General features: G+C 31.9%; 2 protein-coding genes across 2 annotated transcripts; both read right to left on the bottom strand.

Moving 5' to 3' along the window:
* Positions 1 to 378: 378 nt before the first annotated feature.
* Positions 379 to 9068, bottom strand: LOC143187035 (UPAR/Ly6 domain-containing protein crok). The gene is made up of 3 exons (XM_076390969.1): positions 8813 to 9068; positions 6747 to 6905; positions 379 to 1067 (listed from the first exon to the last, which is right to left on the bottom strand). Exons 1-3 carry the CDS (start codon positions 8871 to 8873, stop codon positions 826 to 828), a joined length of 462 nt encoding a protein of 153 aa, XP_076247084.1. The 5' UTR covers positions 8874 to 9068; the 3' UTR covers positions 379 to 825.
* Positions 9069 to 11016: 1948 nt separating this feature from the next.
* Positions 11017 to 20321, bottom strand: LOC143186685 (uncharacterized). Its single transcript, XM_076390393.1, has 4 exons — positions 20230 to 20321; positions 18994 to 19155; positions 15955 to 16101; positions 11017 to 11273 (listed from the first exon to the last, which is right to left on the bottom strand). Exons 1-4 carry the CDS (start codon positions 20276 to 20278, stop codon positions 11017 to 11019), a joined length of 615 nt encoding a protein of 204 aa, XP_076246508.1. The 5' UTR covers positions 20279 to 20321.
* Positions 20322 to 22961: the final 2640 nt, after the last annotated feature.

Here is a 22961-nt window from a genome sequence, read left to right as displayed (position 1 = left end):
AAATCTATCTACAAATTTTACAAAATCAATAAAATTTTAAGAAAATATAAAAAAACGCTACTAAATAAAACGCAAATATTCGCAAGTCGCGAAGTAAGAAAAAAATTTACGTAATTCTAAACACTGGACGGATCCTGATAAGCCACTTTTTGGTTTGTCCTTTGTTCTTAAAGTACATCCGTTATAAAGAAAATAACGCCTAATATAAAATTCGAAGACTCGTCGGACAGAAAGCTTAGATTAAAGAGTGTATTAAAATGAAGAAAGGGGTATTCTCTACAATAGCGTGCAATATTAGTTATAAACGACGCGTGTCGTTTAATCAATTCGAAAACCCATTATTACCCTGGGCCATTTCAATTAGCAAATAAGTCTTCCTCCAATTAAGAGTTCCTCTTTATTGTACAATCGTGTCACACATATTAAATCTATATACATATTTCGTACAAAAATAATCGTCCCATAATCAGCTTTACCTAGACGATTAAATTAAGTAAAACTTTTAGCTTGGAGCGTGCCTACGTCATGTCTCAAACTATTTATTTATACGACTAACGAGATGCCTATCTATAAATCGCTAATGAGCTAACCTCGAACAGGCCACTTGGACGCAGCCATATTATGACAAAATTCACAGACAACGTGTCTCTAAAATAATGTGACCTTGTTAGGTACTCGATAATAGATTTAATCGGTAATCTGGCAAGAGGAAATAATAGAAGATACGGTACACGCAATGTTAGTTGTTCACGGAATGTTAATCGCGTTTCGATTAACTGGTAATAATATAAATTTAATTTTTATCGTACGGTGAACGACAGTATGTTAAACGATGTTGTATTTCGTTTGGAGGAAACAGTAACTGATGAGGGCTAGCGCGGCGATGTAAAGAGGTTGCACAACTGACAAGCTAGTTGCGGAATTGCAGAGATCGGTGCTGCAAATGTGGCAGGACTCGACTACGCTACGACCTGAGAGTGCCATCGCACTGCAAGGACCATCGGTGATGTCTGCTTCGTCGACGTTCGGCGTGGAGCACTGACGAATTACTACTCGTTCGCCATTTTCTGCAAAAAAATATAGTACTTTGAATTTGTGTACGAAGTCTGTAACGAAGAAATCGTTTTTAATATTTCAACTGTTTTTCAGAAGTACTTGTACTTCTCATCAAATTTCTATAAAACCAATACATGTACAGTCTGAAAAAAGATCGTCTCGCCTCTAATTTTGTAATTATGAAAACATAAACTGGTTTATATTTTAACACCTGACCTATTTTAAGTACAAGAATTATATTAATTTTTTAAAATAAGACTCAAATTGTTCTGCATTAAAACGAGGAGATATGAAAATTAATTCAATTGTATTAGATTACGCTTCCTTCAAGTAATTTCTAAAGAAATGAGTTAGTGAATATACTGAAGTTCAGTTGACGCCTCTGGCTCTTAGCCAGGCTTCATTTGCTTTTATGCATCAGTTGGATTTCAGTACCTACGTTCGTTACTTAAATTTCTTAAAAGTTGTTTTCAGGTCATACATGTAGATTGTGGGAAGCTCAGGTCTTGGCAAACAGAAGGAATGTAATTGATTGCAGTAAATAAGCTAGCCTTTATGTTATTAGCAGAGTCGGTTACATCTACTATGTGATTGATTGCTGCGAATAATCCAGCCTGTTCCTTATTAGCAGAATTGGTTATATCTACTATGTAATCGGTGCCAGCAGCATTGCGTGACAGTTGTGAGGACATGTAGGATAGAGTGAAACATTTACTCGTCTTAGTCCTGTGCAGACACGAAATGAGAATGTATACTCCTGATGGGTCAAAGGTAATACTATTAGATCATCCCATAAGTAATGCTGCTTCCTGTTTCACATTTTAATTTAAAAAATAAAGAATTTTTCGAAGAAGAGCCTTAAGCGTGATGTGACAGGTAGAATGTAATATTCGACAGAGCTGGGACTAAATATAACAGTACAATTTAATGCTTATAGAAATAAAATGATTTTCGAAAACATTATTTATCGAATGACCTAGTAAAAAGCGTCAAATGCAGAATAAATACTCCTGGTCAAGTTGGTACTTAAAGCAACCCACTATTTGTCGGTTGAAAACACGAAAGCAAAAATAGTGGAGATACTAAATAACCTTAACAAACATAATTTGCAAAATTTCCGTAAATATTAGTAGTATCTTATATAATTGTATGTTAACTCAGCAGGGAAATATTTTGAAGATAATCGTAATCGATTTTCTGTATTTGCTACATAACATTACTAAAAAATGTTATGGACAGTGTCTTATTTATTATTGTGTTAAACCTTGTATTTGATACTTATTTTTTGTTATCTGTTTTAATACCTTCTTTACATTACTCTCAATTTTAGAAACTGACTGTAAATGCCCTTTTTTATTAGTCTTTTTACATAAGGAAATAAAAAAGTCGCTAGAAAGTAAATCTGGTGAATACGGAGGGCGCTCATTATGATTTTTTTATTTCCTCGAATAAAAAGGATTATAAGGGAAACGTGTTTTCAGGTAATTTTGAAAAGTCAAAGTTATATTAAAACAGGTCTCTAAAAAAGTGAATAATACAAAAGGTACGATGGATGAATCCAATGTTTGAAGATGACAAATTTATATAAATGATAAATTACGTTATAAGTGAATGAGATTTAATAGTTATAATTATTTAAAACTGTTTCAAATACTATGTGAAGAAATGGGTAATTGCATTTATTTTCTTGCTCACACGATAAATAACAAAAAGAGAGTTGAGTCATATTGGTTCTCAGGTACAACATTACATAGGATTACTATTGGACTACAGATGTCAGAAATTTTAAGGGTGATTTTACATGTCAAAATAAGACGACAATGAAAGTAGACAAAATTGCATTTAGGGCTTTGTTTCCGAAATATTAATTGTTGAAAAGACATCTGTAATGTGTCTGACTCAGGTCTTATGTATTCGACTGACTCAGCTTTGCCTGACCTAGTACATACTAGCAGTAGAATAAGTCCCAAGTCAGATATATTTCACGACTGTTTTAGGTGCTTTTTTTAACAATTAACAACTGAGAAACGAAGTCTCAAACACAATTCTAATCGATCTTTAAAAATAAGACACTGAATGCTTGTCACTGTTCATGTAGTTGTGGGTATTTATTAGAAGTAATAACGTCAAAAACAGTCTTAATCAATACGAGTACAGTTACCGTCCAAATTAAAATAATGCAAAGAAAATGTCTTAGGATAAAATGGCAGTGATGTAAAATAAACATTTCTTTGTCATGGAAGTTTTCTTTTCAGAGATAAGAAACACTATTGCAGACATGGAATTCATCTTAATATCTTCTTATCTTCATTCTCGTCTTATTTCAGCATGTACAATGTGTTTCTTAAACATGTGAGACATTTTTGAAGAAGAGATTCCAGACACGAAGACATAAAAAAAAATTCATGTGCATATATATCTAGAAACTGGAAACTTTAGTTTTTTAATTATACACTATTCTATATTGCATACTGTGTGATACTTTTTTAAAGACCTGTGCAGGCAAGAAATGGGCTAGCATATTATGTAATACAAAATAGTGCATAACTAAAAAGCTAGACATTTCAGGCCAGATATTTATATGAACTCTTTCCTTGTCTATGTATGTAGAATCTATCCTCCAAAAATGTCCCCCATATTTGGAAACACTCTGTAGAATCAGTCTCTTAAAATGTCTGACACCTGTTGTCGAACACTGTATTCTGCGCAATATTTATTAAGTACCTCGTCGTAAGTACCTGAAGCTTTTAGCGCAGAAATTCTTACCCGCAAATATAAAAAAAAATCTATATGCAAGCAATAATACAATCTTCTTCAACTAGTATGAAACCCAGATGTTACAGCAAACTTCTCGTATGCCACGCAACACACAGCAAAATAGTTTTCCAATGGGTGCAGTGAGTCACATTCACAATTTCCGGTCTGCCAGCACAATCGACTATGCTATGTGAACTGTTTCTTATTTGTACCGGAGTCAAGTATTGTTTGAATGATTTCGCGCAATATGTTATGCAACGTTTGCAATTCAAACTGTATCAAGAATCTCCGGAAGTGTGCTTCTATACATGCGACTAAATTCCAGATTGTTTTGTACGATGATTACTGGTGTACAATAAACGAATTGCAGCCATAAATCACGAAAATTTGAAGATAATCGCATCTTGCATTTTCTGTGGAAGTAATTTTCTTCCTAAAGTGAAATTGAAAGCAGATAATTTGTGAAAATTATCACGTCGCTAGTAGAGAAGTAATCAAATTTTAATATAAAATAGTTTTTCTAGTATATTATATTATCCTTCTTTACTTGATGATTAGAATACGATCATGAACAAAAAACATAAGATTTAACGAAATGGGTAGATTTAATGTTATACTACTTCCTTTTTTTAATTCAAAAGACAGTATAGAAAACATATAATAAGGACCACCATTGTTATGTTTTTTTTGCTAATTTTGATATTTTTATAACTTAAATTCGAATTTGTGTTGATTGTTTAAGCATGATACTTAAACAATGAATTTTTCACGTAATAATATAGTATTAAATCTATAAACAGTAAACCTACAAGTAAAAGGTTCATTGTCAATTAAAAAATATTTTCTTTTGAGGCTACTTTCGGACAATTATTTGTGTAGTGTCTGTTTATAAAGTGCTAATGCGCTGAGGTTATACTATATTTGATTAAAATTAAAAGTTTCAATTTGTTTTATTACGATTACACTACAGCTTTTTCACAAAACATTTGCGTATCACGAATAATACTTTTGCAATGACTTCCTTTATACAAATTTTTTTCCTTTTATAAATTATTTTTCTCTCATTAACAAGGAAGTTTACTTTATCAAGCTTTCAGATGTAATATTAAACATTGGCATATGTACACGCATTTAAATAATTTATTGATATTCGAAAGCAACGTCCGCTATCATGTTACGTCTCATTACGCCAGTAAACTGATTAAAAGCACGTATTTTTGCGTTGTGAAATTATTACTGCTAGAATTATGCAAATCTTGATAATCCTGCACTCATTGTGCGTATATAATTCCAGAATTCCAGTCACGCTACAACGATTAACCTCAATATTCATGATTCCACGCCGGTGACTGATTTTTCTCTAGCGCGGGTGTGGTTTCGACCTTGCTAACACATAATTATCGCAATTATGGCACAGGAGCACGTGCCGTGACTCACGGGTGCAACGTGTAACTTCAAGACGACCATCGCGGGGTGATGCTACGATTCTATGCAACCTTCAAACACGCCATCACACATAGGGCATTACTCACGATCAGTAATTAGTTTTGATATATAGCACGTGTATTTCAGAAGTGACATAACTGAAAAAACATGTTGCTTAAGGAGAATAAAGAAATTTGTCTTTATTCAGCTTTGTAACCCTTTATAGGATTATTATGAAATAAGAAATGAACAAACACATTAAGATTACATGAGAACAACATTAGAAGTACTTATTAATTACACGTGTAACATATAGAATATGGAATACAAGTATTAAGTATAAATACAGAAAAAAAAACAAAGAACTTTATGGACTTAGAAGAAAATTATTTATTAAGTAAATAATATTGCCACAAAGGATAGTTTTATCTATTGAAAATGATCTTCTCATAATTTTGTTGTTATTATTTAAGTATCATAGTTTTTAATTTATGTTTGAGGAGACCTTAAATGAAATCTAGAATTTCGAAGTCGAAGAATTGGTAAAATTTTTGGAATTCATAGATTTAGGAATTTACTAAATTTATTCATAGTTGTAACTTAAAAATTGCGTTCTCCAAGTTGTATCACTTTTGAAATACATGTGCAAGGTGTATGTACTTTAATATGAAAATTGAGGGCAATGTATCTTAATCTAGATTAAGAATAGCTAGAAGGCGTATTCTGAAAAAATGTGGAAAAAGAGTTTTGACATATTGCGCATGCAAATTGACACCAATTGTGTAGTTAGTACCTATTATAAGTAATGTGCTATAAGTCATTCTATAACTGTTATACATAGTTATATTTTGCGTCTTAAGAAAAAAAAGTGACTAGTTTTTAAAGTTTATTTAATCTAAAGTTATGTATTAGTTGCTATTTTACTGTCTCTTGAAATAGGTCAATTAAAATTAAAAGAAAATAAGTTATATTAAGTAGATGTTCATATCAATGATTCCTATTGGAAGTTTACTTGCAATTAAAATTTATTATTCTTATTGCAATTTTTTTCTGTACTGAAAATTGACTTAGGTGTCTAAGTAATGATATTGTAAAAAAGCAGATACGTTCGACAACACTCAAAATTGTTCAAACTGAAACACGTCTCCTAGCTCATGAGTCACGAGTAATCAATAATATTTGTTAAGAATGGAACATTTGTTAAAAAGTTAAACATTCCGCGAGTTGAAATTTGATCAAGATGAAAAATGAAAAATAGTTGACATTATGCAACATTTAATATAACTATTACTATTTTATATATACGTAAATATTGAATTTCGTTCAATTTTTTAAAATTAGTATAAAAGCAATTAATGTAAAAGCAATAATCTTATTTTTTGTAAATAGTTTTCAGAGTCTTATCAGAAACATAAAATGTTACTGTGACGTGGAACCTATTAGTTCTTTCTTAATTCTATAAAAGTAGGTGCATACTATATGGATAAGCAGATCTTCAAATTCTTTACCTCTCTTCACGATTTTACGGCAGATGGGTTTCACTCTTTCATAAATATTAGCGTCACAGATTTTCGTGTGGAAAGTCGTTTGGTGGTCCGTGACGTTCAATGGATCACCGCACAGGGGGTTCGTATTTGAAGCGCAATCCCAGCATCGTAAAGCTGAACCTATAAGTGGATTATGAAATATTAATAAAGTGTATCAAATAAAATTCTCTATTTCTGAATACATTTTAAAATTGACCACGTTCCAATATATGCTAGTATATCGCCTTTTTTGCGTTTGCTAAGTTCTGCGTTATTACAAAATGTTTGGAATTACGTTTCCATTTCTAATTGAACAACGATTAGTCATTTTACGTTTTTTGCTCCAAGTTACGGAAAACTATAGAAATGGCGTAATTACGTAACAGTTTACATTGCGATACCTGCGCAGTATACACTGAGGATGCAATTATTCGTGCTTTTAAATGAACGCCAATAATAGTACACAGATGTACTTCACTAAACTTCATTCATATGAAATTTCATATGAATATTCATATGAATTCATATGAAATTTAGTAAGGTAATTTAGAAAGGTATTCATATGAAATTTAGTTTTATTAGGGTTATTGCTACTTTAAATTATTATAACTTTGTAGATTTGCAAGCTGGGCTTGTAATGGGAAATGGAAGATAATAATGGTCAGCTTAATACGTTTGATAAGATGATAACAATGAACAGTCACGTAACGAGAAGACAAAAACAACAATAACAAAACAATAACAAGAGCCGTGAGCACGGCAAGGAAGACTATAAATATGCTAATGTTTAAGATGGAGGTTTTAATAGGGAAATGACGTGCTTGCCACATCATACGACTCTTTAGTCATTTTCACTGCTAATTGCTCAGTCATTTCTTTTGTTATTCGAAGTAGGTACTTATATGAGTAATTCATAATTTTAAAATCATATTAGTATAAAATTATGTAATAGTAATGGAATGTACCTAAACTGATAGTTTCAAACAGTAATCAATAATAAAGTATTTATAAGCATGCATGTAATAGGTAATTAAATCTTTATAAATTATATGAAAATTATTTAAACAATTACTGTAATATATAAATTAAACAAATACTTTAAATATGTGTTAGTATACCTAATATGTCGTGATTGTAAAATAATATTTTAAAACTTAATATATGTTACACTTTTTCATAACTTTATTTTTCTAAAATTATCTCACTTTTAACTTAATATTGTTAACGTAATATATTATTAAAGTGAATAATGTATGTTAAACATTCTATATGGACTCGAATTTGCCTTTATCAGAAAACTATATATTATAGTTTTACTATACTCTATATTATAGTTTTATTATACTATATATTATAGTGTTCTGATAAAGGCAAATTCGAGTCTATATAGAATGTTTAACATGTATTATTCACTTTAATAATATATTACGTTAACAATGTAATATGTAGTTTTCTGATTTTACACTAAATATAAATAAAAAATATTGAAAAAGACTTTTATGCAATTTCATATTTTCATAAACCCAGCTAAAGAAACAAAACCTAAATATAAATTTGCTCCACCTTTCAAATACTATAATTTGCAGTCTCTATTTCATATTTTCTGTTTTTGAATATCCTATATGCATCCTCTAACTTTTTACAAATTTCAAATTTTCATAAATATATAAAAATTCTCAATATAATAATGACTTTTTAGATGTCCGTAAATCACTAATCGATTAAATGAATTAATTCATGACTAAAAGCACTTTGACCTATCTAAAATTTTATGTTAAAAATTGATTAAAGCCAAATAATCTAGCTTACACCAAATACTATTTATTCTTATTTTTCATAAGTGCTAGTATTTCATTTTCCTGGTGACTTTAACTTATCCAATCCGGAGTCTGAGCATAATCAACTATTAATTTATCCTCATTACATGTCTAACAAATTACTCATTTACTATTCAACTAAAACATCACGTAAATTTGAATCTCAAAACCCTCAAATATCACACTATTTATATAAAAAGATCTCTTCAATTTTTGTGTAATCTAACTCACCTGATCCTGCGAGAACGATCAGCCCAAAGATCATCAGCATCCACTCGAATCTGGAGGACATTCTGATCAGCCTCTTCGGTACCTCGTCGCTACCTCTGCAATCCAACTGTTACCAACACGGCTCGCAAACAACACGAATGTCCAGTTCGCCGAAAAGTCGAATACTGTCACGGGGTTTTGAAATCAGACGACGAGGAAGTTGTAGCGTCACTGGACGTGTTCGCTACAGTACTGAAGAGGCAACACCCCCTTTTTGCTGAGAGCATACACACCATCTCCTTTTTCCCTCACTCCCTCCATGGAGTCCTTCCTCTCCTCTCTTAGACACACGTAATAACGTATCGTGTGTAATAACCCCGAAACCCCACCGTGGGCATCGCAAGTGCCAGGAAATAGGAGTCAAGAACAAACAGCCGAAGGAGCCATTCGACAGAGAGCAACAGACAGAGCAGTGGCTATAAGAGGCGAGACGAGAAGAGAGAAAGAGAGTGCTAGATTGCTCGTGACCCTCATTGGACTTATTAGGACAATTACGAGCCCGTTGAATACTCTGGGATCTTTCGGGTTTCATGCTGGAAACTGGAGTATACGTTCATTCAGCGGTCGCGGATTCTCAGATTGAACTCGGGAAAGGTTATGGAGAGTCAGATTGTAGCTATTCTTGTCGTGTTAAAAAATTGTGCTGAAGCTGTGCCAGCGTTATAGGCTATTCTAGTTTTTTTGCTGTTTAATCGTATCAACGTAGTAGGTAAAGAATGAAGACAAAAGCACAGCGGTGGCCAATAGAATTGCAGCACTCACTAAAAATACTATTTCAGTTCAGGGTGGTTCACAACATGTGGGACCCATTTCAGGAATTGATTGTATGCTTAAAAACAATGAAAAAATTTATATAAACACATGCCTATCTGTCTTTATTTATGAGATATAATGAATCTTCTGTTTTAATTACATTTACAGAAGATGTTCAAACTGACCACTTTGCATTTGAAGACAAGCATGCACTCGTCTTGGCATCGATCTGGTTACTCTCTTTATCATTCTTGGTGTTTATCGAATTTGTTGGAAGCCTTGTTTTATTCTGGTTCGTAGTATTTTCAATCGACGTTGCATATGCAATAAACTTTAAATATCCCACAAATGAAAATCTAATGGATTCAAATCCGGAGAACGAGCAGGTCATGCAATAGGACCTCCACAACTGATCCATTTATTTGCAAAATGTTGATTTAAAAATTTCCTAGCTACTTTGTGCAGTATTTTCTTGTTATAGCTTCATTATTACGTTTACTATACTCTACAAATATTCAGAGTAAAGGAATTTGAATGCAGTACACTGTTATTCACAAGTTTTGCTAAGACCAAAGTAAGTAGGACATCTGGATCATGAGTTAACCTCAAAAACGTATCCCACGCTGTAAACTCGTTAGTGAGCAGAGAGTCTATATCGGGGGAACACTATATTATGTATATTACTGCTTCTTCCGTGTATTTCGTTCTTTAACGTTTCCTACAGGTACAAATCGAGTGACGTAGTATCTTCTGATATTGAGTGTTCAAGAAAATCCTTCATCAGACATGTTCATTACTGAAAATAATACTTATTTAGTTAATTCCATGAATTTTGGCAAAATAAGGGAGTGCTTTCCCAATAGTCTTTGTGCGTAGGTAGATCTGTATGTTTGCAAGAAAATGTAAAAGAAATATACAGCTAATTGTTCTCATAAGAAATAGGTATAAATAGTCATTTCTTTATGACTTTTTAATAAATTATTTATAATATATATTTATAGAATTAATAATGTAAATGCTTGTTGCATAACAGAACGCCTGAATATACAAATAAAAATTCCTGGAATATTGCGTTTATAAAACAGATTAAAAAATGCAAAGGAAAGTTTTCTAACGCCAGTAAAGAGTTTGTGGTGAAAAAAATTACACAAGCATTTATTCATTCTGCAAATATTAATCAATTCTTCCCAACAATCTTTATTTTCATTCATTTTCAACAGTAGTGGAATTGATACATCGAAACTTCTCTTGCGAACTCTGTTCACCAACTAGATGGGATACTGATTCCTGTATCGACACAATATAAACATTGTAATTTGCTTCGCGAAACCTAGCAGCCAATGCATGATCATAAGGCTAGGCTCACAGGAATGTTGCAAAAACAGACGATTGTATGTCTGCCTTCGTTCTTTTCATCTAGAAAAACAAGGAAAGATACAGTCTTCTGTTGAAAAGTTGCTCGTGTGACTCCAGCCCATTAACTTAAACCCATCGCTTGTATTAATGCTTCTATTGCAACATGTTTCAACGTCTGTAGGCCTCTTTATTGTCGTTAGTTGTTCACGATTAAGTTCATTTGTTAGATATCCCAAACAAATACACAATAAAGTAGCAGCAAGTTCAGGTAACATGTCAACCATGGGGTTTACTTTATACCTATAAGTCCTACCTGTCGATTAAAGAATTGAGAATGTCCCTAATAAATATGGATCTGACGTGCTCTCTGTACATAATGCGCAAGATAACAGTTATGGCGGTACCCCATTGTTAAAGAAGTTTTATACGGTGAATGTCCTAATAAGTATGACAGTGCTTCAGATAAAAAGGTACAGTATTTGTGTTTTATTCGGTTCCATTATTTCATTGCCAATTATATTACACCAAATATACTTATATACATATACTGCTCTTATTATCAATGTCACGAAGCTAGCTTAGATTTTTTGCTGACCAATGATGCAGAATTTTTAAATTTACGTGAAAATGCAATATTTTTACCTAAATATTTTGTTAAAAAATATATATTTATTTCATAAAAAGAATGTTTGGTTCCATATAATTTTAAACGTGGTGACAGATGGTGTGGATGCAATTCCTGTGAGTGAAACATCTGTATAATACTAGTTTGACGAATTCCTAAATTTTGAAATAGTAACAAAATAATTTCTTTTGTTTTACGTTTTCTGTTTGAATTAAATTTGAATTAACTTAACTTTCAGTAATCAAATATTTTTAAAAAATTCTTGCGCTTTTAACGATATGGGTTGAAACCTTTAAAACAATATTATGTATTAATATCTTTTTCAGAAACAAGTATGTAATGCTACCAAAAGGTTTATGTATTATCTAAGACCATGCACATAGATACTTACTATACTATACATATGAAAAGGTCTAACTAGTTACTAGCAAAGATATTTAGTCATTAAATCAGCTCCAATGAAGGAGCAAGCAATTCTGATGCAAATCAAGACTTTTCAATTCACGTTAATAGATTTTCAGTTTAACACGAACAAGACATACCTGCTTTAAAAAACCTGTTTGCCGTTTAAGCTACTCTATCTTTCAGTTTACGATCTTGCCAATCTCTAATTAGAAGTCTATGAATAGGTAAAGTATGGACAAGATTAATGTCAATCACTTCGTGAAATCGCGTACCATCAGAATGCAATATACTAGCACTCGAGTTGGTTATAAATGTTCAAACGCAGGATCACAAAGTGAGGCTTGCCGACTCGTTAAAGAAGACTTGTCAGAGGTCAGGAGACCAGTTAACCCCGCGAGGCATTACCAAATTGACTCGATCGTTTGACCCTTTCTCCCCAAGCGTGCGCACGTTTATCCAAGTATGTGTGCATCGGTATAGGGATGTTTCCATGGGTATTGGTTAGAAGTTACCACCATTGATGCAAAGCCTGCATCGAATGAGTTGTCTCTCCCCGTTCATTCATAAAGCCATTTAATTTCTGCCTTGAAAGTCAACAGCTTTTTCCGGTTGATCAACGTCGTCGTCTTCCCTTTTGCAGGCCGAACGCGTTGGGAATATTTTATACCTAACCTCCTATCATCCGGAATAGAAAAGTAGAGGATTTGTCTAATGCTTTCGAGATTTTTGTAATCTCATGTCCAGTTCAGTGTTGGATCAGTATTATACTTATACGTATAGTTCATAATGAAGTATCGAAAAATGTGGATAATATTATCTACTATTATTATATACTATTATTAACAAAGAATAAAGACAAAAGTAGGGCCTGATGTACACGAGAGATATTTTGACGCACGATCTCATAGCGATCATATGTCTGTCTTCGTTACTTGTAATTGGGAAAACAAAATCGTGGAAACATTGGGAAATTGTGTATCAAACTATCATTCGTGTGTATATGCCGTAAGATTTAGATACTAGAAATGCAATGCAGCACACTCAAGCTAATAAAATATTACAAATTACAATAGTAGAGGAAGGCTTAGGAATATGAGATACCCTTTTCATTTTACGTCTCAGAAAGTCTCAGAATAACAGCAAATAAAAAATGTTGATGGATAATTTTAGGAAATTTCATGTGACATATGCTACATAAATATAATCATTGTGAGTCTCACAGAACATTTGAATTTTTCATTTTTCTTAAATTAAGGCGAAATTGTACAAGTAAACATTTGGGTAGTAACATGAGACAGCATTCTCTTTTACACTAATAACTTATATGGCTGTGTTAAAGCATTAATAGAGAAGTTTTAATAACATGCAAGTGTCAAATGAAACAACATAGTTATAATTTATTTAGTTTTACAACAATCAGATACGTAAATTCGCTCTCTAGAAGTGCAGAATCATTGTTGGTCCACAATTGCTATAACAAGCAATGAATCCATAGTTCCCTTTTAGAATGTGAACTGTATTTAACAATACTATTTTAATGTTATGAAATATTACTATTCTTATAGTTTCATTTTAAAATAATATTAATATATCATGTTACTACCAACCGGTCATTTTACCATTTATCATCATATCACATTTTAAAACCCAATGTACCTTAAAATTTTACTGATAGTTTAAAGCTACAATTATTATTGAGTAAGTTAATGTCTTTATTTCTTTCAAATAAAAAAATAAATTAAGATAAATTGCACTTCAATATGTACGTGCAAAAACTTTCTCTTGCAGCCCAAACAAAAAATGTCCATAACGAAAAAGAACAACAATAAATGACAACAGTCATTCAGATATCATATCAACAGACATTGTTAAAGATGTGAATGCTATATATAATTCAAAACCTTCGTGTCTCAAGTTTCTATTCTCTCTCGTATCTACCTCTTCCTCTATAGGTATAATTGGAATCTTTCATATTACAAAATATAGAGCGTCTAAAAAAATATGTGTTTTAATATTTACAGTAGTGGTAGAGGACTACAAGATATTGTAAGTCCAAATGTCCATTCTGGTTTATTAATTTGAAGTACCTTTGCAACTATCTTTTAAATTTAATTAAGATTTAAGATCTTTTTATTTTATTACCATCCTTGAGCATATTTGTAAAATTATTGTATCTTCCAATTATTATCTTAAAGTGTAAACATGTTAACTTTAATGCATTATTATTGCAAAATGAAGAACAATAGTAAAATACAAATGTTTCAAATTTTAATTACAATACAAATTACATTAATGTATTAATTCAGATAGTTAATAATTATATGTTCTATTTTAAATATTACCTATAATTTGTATATAAAATTATTACATATATAAATTATAAGAATACTTTAATTGTCGGATTATCAAACATCAATTCTAGCAATTAGTACATATTTCACTAACTTAAACACAGTTCAGCATTCATAAAATGGACATTTATAATATATGAATGGATCTGTATAGTACTTGCGTTTTTGAAATGGCGTTTATTAATCTTATTTGTTATTATTCAATATAATATACATATAATACTATGTTAAGGCGCCAGAGGATAAAATAAAACAGAAATATTTAAAAATATCAGGCATATAGTCATTCTATAAAATTTCTTAATTCCTTAGTTAAAATAAGATAGTAGTTCTTGAAATGACACATATTATTTCGTTATATTTACCTGTTCAATTGTAAAAAGGGCAGAGGATTAAAGAATACAAAGAAAAGAGAAAATGCTTTAAAAAAGAAGTTAAACGTAATTAAATAGCCAACTTTGGTCAAAAGATTTTGAAGTAATGAAACCATTTTCACTTTTCACGCTCGATGTCTGACTAATTCTGCTTACGCACGAGGATTAGTAACACTGATGTGTTACATATAAACATTTTTTGTAGAAAACTGGAAAAAGTGGTTCTTGGTTTACTGAGGTAGGTGACCCCAATTTCGCTAGACTAACATTTAAAACGTTCTATAGCATTTCTAAATACATATGTAGTGAAATTGTTGAGTGTTTCATAAAGTTCACAATCTCATCTAACACAAACCACAAATTATTATCCATAAAAGGAATTTTTAACTACAGTTTAGAACAAAATAGTAAAAAATTGCAACTGGCAAAATTACCATACCCAGGATCCGCAATTTCGCCATATCATAGCAAAAAATGTTGTCACCTTGGTCTAAAAGAATTCTTTTTCAGAGTCTACTAGTCGAACCGAAAGAATTGTCTGCTCCAGTACCAAATTTGCATACAAGACAAGACGAGTCTTACTAAACAGACTTTATATAAGTCATTTTGATCCCCTTACGCAATCATGTCACGTTTCACAAAAATGTCTATTATTCACCAACATTTAATTTTTTGTTAAAACGCTGTAAAACAAAGGTCACTCTCTCTAAAAATCTTACACTGATGTTACTTTGCGATTATAATTATGAATTAACGAATTTCTCATGGGTGGCGAATTTGAGAACACTGATGAAATTGGGAATCACCTACCTTATAAATCTTTAGAAGTAAGTACCCTTTAAATTAGTATCTTTTATATTAAAACTCATTTTGGTAATTATTTACATTAGAGGAGACCTCGCCAATTTCGATGACCTTGAAATATATTGTCCAGGTCAACATTCTGAACAACTTTTTCCTATATATGTAAATATCATTCAGATTTATTTTCGAAGATATTCACGAAAGTGTATTTGATCCTCGATATATATTTTGCTAACGTAAATAATTGTCCTCATTTTCTCCCAATTGTGCGTATATTTTAGAGTAAATTCATTTAATATTGTACAATCTCATTAGTCTTAAATACATACAAGCACCTAAATAGATAAGGTACTCATGAAAATACTATATTCTCAACACGTGATCATTATTTGAAACACAATAGCATATAGACGAATATAATGAGGAATCCAAAACTTCGAAACGATTCTTGACCATTGCAAGCGTAGTTGTTGCAAAAGGAGCACATAATGATGGACTCCGGAAACTGCTTCTGATGTTGACAGTAGCCATCGATTTCGTGTGATGGTACACAGCCGCGTACTGTTATTAAAACGTCTCTATCTGAAGAAGTAATTATTTGAAAATTTCTTCACATTCAAGGTGATTCTTTAATTGCAAAAATCCGGTAGCATAAATAGTATCAAATGTAATGCAACAATTACTGCTTGCTGAAGAAAAAGCAAAAGAATTTAAAGGTCGAATTCTGCACCATTTGTATTTAATTCTTACTCATGCGTGGTTACACGAAGTCTATGAAATTTTCATAAAATCAAAGAACGTTAACTGAAATTCCGTTTGAAACGAACTTCTATTTAGAAAATCTCTAGAATGCATTGATGATGTAAAAGAAAATGCTTTCGGTTTTAATTTCAAGGACCGTCATAGTTCATGAAATTAGTTTTAAATCTTAATGTACTTGGAAATTACAATTTTAGATTATAGTTTAGAAATTTGTTGTTCCAGATTTTTGTAATTACTATTTTCATTTAATATTCTTTTTGTAAATATATTTGTGTGTAGCATCACTTTTTAAAAATTATGATATGCAATGTTTTATTTAATTGTAGGCAATATCTGACTTCAAAGTTAAAGCTTTACAGAAAGATAGATAATTAAAAATAATTACCGATACCAACAGAGTACATTTTTATTAAATGAAAAACACAATTAAGTAAACAGTTAAGTAAACATTGATAAGAATATTTGAATAACGTATCATAGTGTTACTGAAACGCGTAGCAAGATTTATTACGCGACGTTGTCATGATATTTGCATAATCATCATCAGAGCTGTACAGGGTGAGTCACCTGATACTATCTCCTTGATTTGCATCATTATTATTTGTAGCAAAAAATGTTTCAAGTAAAACTTTAATAATTTCGAAGGGAGTACATTTTGATGATATTAATTTTTGTTGTCAGTGGATGTATACAAAGCGTAAAAAAGTCAAATGCATCTTTTTTCAATAGAATCCTGTATTATATTCTTGCTGTAGATGTAGCTCGACATTCTCTATAAAAAAATATTTACCCATCTATGTCAAAATGTCATTAGTTTAGGAGATATTTTAATTTCAGTATTGCCAAAAAACTTACTTATACTTTTACGAAATGGAAACAATAATGACTGTCGTCAAGGTGAGACTAAGATTTTGTGTAGCCTGGTGTTGGGCAACGTTTGATGACATTCTTAATATAAAAAACGGGAATAAAGATTAGTAGATGTGCTTACTAGAAAGTTCCCCATTTTTTAAGAGGATCTTATGAAGAATAACTGTTTTTAATCCTTGGACCAAAGTAAACTGAACTTTACAAAACATGTTTTCAATTAAACGTGATTGCTGAAGATTTATTATGTTGAAGATGCATAAAAGTTTTCCTCCATATCCATATCAGCCATTGCAGTTGGAGATTCTGCAGAGACTTTATTTTTTAAATATCCCCCTAAAAAAGATCGAAGGGCATCAGGTCAAGTAATCGAGGTATAAAATTAATAGGTTTCCCTCGATCTATTCAGCGATTTGGAAAAGGTTGACTCAATGTGGTTCTTGAATTCTTTCCACTAATGCGTAATATGCAGGACATCCATCTTTCTCGATCCATATTCATCGAAAAGTGTGCAATTGCACATCATCCAATAACGTCCATAAAATCTCTGTTAAAAAATTTGCATACATTTGTATAATATATACAATGCATAAATCATTTGGACAGTTTCATCATTTCAACCATGCATAAATATTTGGGCAGTTTCACATTATTGAAAATGCATGAAATAAGGTTTTTTTGTGTATAAGTACTAATTAATATCAAATATTATTCTCATCGGTTTTCATAAACTTTAGACAATAGATAATAGTCTGAAATTTTATGCACTTCCAATAATATGAAAGTGTCCAAGAACTTATGCACAATAGGGTCCATGGATGAGTACATTTCATAACGCCGCCACACTGTACATAATCATTTTTGTTAAGGCTCGTTCAGATTCTTCTTTAGATTAGAAACTCTCAAGTAGTTTGAATTCAAGTAGCTTGAATACAAGTTAATTTGGGCAACTTGAGCGATGTGAACCTGTTAGTCAATGGACTTGATCCCTTCAAGTTTTCATTTCGTGTAAGCTTGTTCAAATTAGATAAGTTACTTCAATTCAAGTGGCTCGAATTTGTTATTTTTCTTGACTTGAAATAGCCTTTCAAGCTTCAAGTGAAGTTGAGGTCCTTCCAACTTTCTCTTGCCTTGAAATACACATTGATTGATGCGTACCATTTCATTTGAATTCAAGTAGTTAGTAACTTGACTTCTATAAACATCAGCTTGATATCAAGCTACTTAAATACAAGTAGCTTGACTAAATTCAACGAGCCTTTCAAGTTTCTTGACTACTCTGAACGAGTCTTTGTGCTAACGTTTATAAACACAGCTAACATGAGTAAGATGTCTAGTGATGGTTTCTTAGTAATATTACAATCAAAATATCTCCTAAACTAGTAATATTTTGATATAAATGCGTTAATACCTTTTTATAGGGATCACCAGGCTACATCGACTAATGCAAGGAAAATATATATGATCCCATTAAAAAAACGTATCTGACCTTCATATGTCCTCTACGTTTCCACCTACGAAATTGATAGCATCAAAATATGCTCCCCTCCAAGTCAATAAACTTCTGTCTGACACATATTTTGTTACGAATAATATTAACGACGCATATCAAGGCATCAACATCAGGTGACTCAGCCTGTATCATGTTCAGTATTGTCTCGTTAATGCTGAAATATTTCTAGTACAAGGTATGTACATGTATATATGGGCACATACCTTGCTCTTATTGTTACCCAATTCTCTCGAGCACATATATGTCACGTAGTACGCACAAGCTAATGTAATAAGTGTTAGGCTAGCACACGCAACAGTAATTTACCGCTAGTTATAGCACTTTATACGTACGTGTAATGACGCTTTTGAGGCAATGGTGAGAGCCGTTTTTGGAACAAGAGACTAAGTCGAAAGAAGGTGATGGAACGTAGGGATCGTTGCATCCCGTTGTATGTCTATCCTTCAAGTTGGTATTACAGTCATAGCACCATAGATTATCTCCATTGCTACACGCTATTAAATAAAATTAAATAAATTTGAAACCTTCGAATAAATTAAATTAAAATATTTCTGGTTACATATAACGATTCTAAGTGACCAAAACGCGAAACGAAATTCTCCCACTGATTATTGTTATGAACAATGGAAACGTATTTCCATCATCAATAACTGTTATGAATTTTCGTCATCGATAACAGTTATGAGCGATTGAAATGAAGTTCTCTCATCGATGACTGTTATGGGTACTCGAAGTCAATTTCTTTTATTGAATTTATATCAGCAATGAGAAAATTTTTGTTCGTAAGCAATAATTATTGTGTAATCAAAAGATTAAGAAATCGATGTTGTTAGTCCCAGTTTAGGTAAGTAATAAACAACTTTTCATTATTGATTTTTTTTCATAAAAATAGGATAACTATCAACAATTTTTTTTTAAGTTTAGGATAACTGATATTTGTTATCTTTGGTTATATGCAGTTTTTCCAGTCTTGCGATTGAGCAAATTGTTGATGCATTTACGTTAAAACACAAAGTATTTTTTACCATGAGTAAACTGTTTTCTATGTTGATACATCTGGAAATATAGCTTCGGGTTCATTTTTAATTGTTTTGAATTTTTATAATGTTATTAAATATATAAATTCAGAATTTAAAAAAATTTCAACGTACAATAAATAATATTTTAATAAAATAATTGCATCTCAAAAATAATTCAGAAGAAAAATACTTCCTTCAAACTTCAAGGTGTTGTTGTTCCATAAGCTAATTAATGTTTTGCTGTATGTATAACACAATGTTTCCTCTATTTATGAATTCCATCGCCATAATTTTTTGTACCCTTACTAAACTTATTCAATATTTACTCGCTATAGTTTTGTGACTTATCAGTATCACCAATAATGAGTTTATAGAGTGTCAACAATTTTTATTCCTCTGCTTAATACAAATCATACGAAAAAATTGTTACATATATTTTTCTACCAATGAACACTCGATTGTACTGTTTTTAATCGGCAGATTAACAGAAACTGTATAAAAGTGTCTCAAAAATCGTAATAAAAATTATAAATTGTGACCTGTACTTACCGACATTTATCAAAGTAATCACTATCGCGAAGCTGAACTGTCTAACCATAATGGTTGCAACTCGAGATGTACGTTACAAACCTTTTTATTACCTGTTATCTTATCACTTGTAATAAACGGAAGGAGTAACATACTTGCTGTACACAGCTGAAAATGTGTCATATGAGGAACAGGAATGGAGAGGGTAGCTCCATCTTATACCATTGATGTGTCGTGTAGTTCCCCCTTTAAATGTGTATCGAATTTGTAAATGTTTAAATATACCTATAGATGCATTTAAACGTCAAAACAAAACTACGAACCGACATACTTACGTATTACGAGAAAAGGTAAAGTAAAAAAGGAGATTATGTAAGGATCGAATTTGTGTTCACTCAAGACTTCAATTTTTCAGATATAAATAATACCTACCTCAGCAATTGATGAGTAGAGAATACACATAAAGTAATTTAGACAAAATGGTTAATGGTCAAATTGTTTAGGTAAAATAGATATTATACATTAATTGTGATTCATGTCAAAAGCAGAACATATGTATATGCATGGTATCATAAAAATGTGATATGTAATCGTACATTTATGGAAATTAAGTTTTAGACACGAATACAATGAAAAAGATTCATGTGAATTGATGAACATATGCATCCAGACACATTCAATTTGGAGTTGTATGAAATTTTGCATTTCAGAAAATACTGTAAAAACGTTTCAGTTTTAACCATTGCACTTAAAGAAGATATTTCTAGGTGGGTAAACATTAATTAAATTAAGCATTTCTGAAAATATATAAACAAGACAATTTTTGGATTTAGAATGTACTCCTCAAAAATATCCTACATTTGTTGCAACACTCTCTACACTCGATAAGAATTCCCACTTACTATGATTAGTGGCAATTAAAAGATGTAGTGTACCCTCTGCTTGCATCCTCTGAATTAACCATTAAGATATATGGCGCCTGATGCTGGTACATGATAGATACTAAAGTAAAATAAAAATCAAAAATGTTGAAATTACGTATAAAAAACTTTTAATGCTAATGCTTAAACTTTAAACTATCATCATTTAATAGGTTTGCCATGGCAAAGACAGTGCCATAGGCAGCTAGCGAGACCCTTTACCACTTAATTCAACTGATAACACATGACACTGTGAGATAAGTGAATCTTCCTAGGTGGTTACGGCACCATAATTGGTCCAGAAATATAGTGTGGTCGTGAAATTAATGAAATGGTACAGTGAATATATTTGGGGCACTAGGACAAGTGAAGCGACAGAAATATTGGAAGATGAGATGTTCGGCTTCTTGCAGAACCAGGAGCAATTGTTATCTGTTTAGGCGGCACTTCCACTCGATATCTCAATTTACCGCGCTATATTTCAGGGCAAACTGTACCTCTATCGTGCCTGGTTTGGTTAACGTGAGCAAGCAAGAGTTTAGGCTAGGCACATTGAGCACGGGGTGACGCAACGCAGTGCAGTCTTTTTGTAAACAGCAAAAACTAATATAACACCATATATTAGCGCGTCATAAACCCAACGCGGTTCTGCATTTTTCATTTTTCTACGTCACTGCATTACCCTGCGTTTAATGTGCACCTAACTTTAAACTCTCACATGAGGTATGTATTACGTCTATTAGCAGCAATGAATAACTCGAAAAGGAAGTTTTAATCTTGGCATTTATAATCCCTGAAATTTCTGTCGACAATTTATCAATATTTCTGCAACCTCATGCTGACAATGAGTTCTTTATACAGAGTGTTCGACAACAGGTGTAAAGAATTATTCGAGGCCTTTGGGTGTAAACCATATCCTTCACGAACTTGTGTCTAGTCAAAATATGGTAGGTGAGCAGAACTTTCTGACGTCACTAGAATAGGACTAGGAGTGGGAGAGCATGCGTCCCAATAAGATTGGACGTCATTCCCCCCACTCCAATTCTTATTGTAGTGACGTCAGAAAGTTCTGTTCGCCTAGTATCCCTACTTGTCTCTGACATTTCGCTAATATTGCAGCTAGCTTCATCAGACGTCCTTGGACACATTGATACTGATGTACATCCTCCAGTGTTAATACTTATCAGTCACTCTTGTTCGTGTCACATTTCGTAAAATTTGAAGATGGAAATTTACTGTATAGGCTTCTTCTCAAATTATCTAAAATCTACAAATACAATGGCTATTTTATACAGGTAATTTATAAAGCGGTGGAAGGTTGAATACAGGTTAAGCACAAAATCCAGACTTAAGGCATCTGCTGGTCTATTATGGATATATTCTCCTTTACTACTTCTTGGAAGCCTCAGTTATTGTCCTCTACCTACCAGAACGACGATACTTTATATCCCAAAATGTAATCTCTTCATTACTGCAATGTCTTCAGTTATACTGAAGTGTACTGCCAGTACTGAATAGTTTTGTCTTTCTTCGCTTTTGCTACCTTTCATAAATTCTTAATATTAATCATGACAGGACGTTCGTACATAGGAAAGAGAAAATGTAAAAAGTGATTCTAGAGTGTTCTAAACGTTAAAATTAAATGAAAATAAAGTGCAATGAAATTGCAATTGAATCTTGTTTATTAGAATCTGAGATTAACAATTGTTTCGATATAGATGCTCGAGTCTCTGTTTCTTTTCCTTGGAGACTATTATACTATAGAATACTATAACACTTCCGAATCTGAAAGTTTCAGTGAAAATCTTGATTGGAGAATCATGAGGAAGCATC

This window comes from Calliopsis andreniformis, unplaced genomic scaffold (genome assembly GCF_051401765.1).
Source record: "Calliopsis andreniformis isolate RMS-2024a unplaced genomic scaffold, iyCalAndr_principal scaffold0022, whole genome shotgun sequence".
Lineage (NCBI taxonomy): Eukaryota > Metazoa > Arthropoda > Insecta > Hymenoptera > Andrenidae > Calliopsis > Calliopsis andreniformis.
The sequence above is the reverse complement of the archived record's forward strand: the minus strand, read 5'-3'. Positions and strand labels throughout refer to the sequence as shown.

Coding starts and splice junctions, on each gene's coding strand:
- LOC143187035 (XM_076390969.1), bottom strand. CDS start 8,873: ATGTCCTCCAGATTCGAGTGGATGCTGATGATCTTTGGGCTGATCGTT. Junction 6,906..8,812: donor GATCGTTCTCGCAGGATCAG/GTGAGTTAGATT, acceptor ATCCACTTATAG/GTTCAGCTTTACGATGCTGG. Junction 1,068..6,746: donor CCGTAAAATCGTGAAGAGAG/GTAAAGAATTTG, acceptor ATTTTTTTGCAG/AAAATGGCGAACGAGTAGTA.
- LOC143186685 (XM_076390393.1), bottom strand. CDS start 20,278: ATGGTTAGACAGTTCAGCTTCGCGATAGTGATTACTTTGATAAATGTC. Junction 19,156..20,229: donor GATTACTTTGATAAATGTCG/GTAAGTACAGGT, acceptor TTTATTTAATAG/CGTGTAGCAATGGAGATAAT. Junction 11,274..15,954: donor TGGTCAAGAATCGTTTCGAA/GTTTTGGATTCC, acceptor TTTAATCGACAG/GTAGGACTTATAGGTATAAA.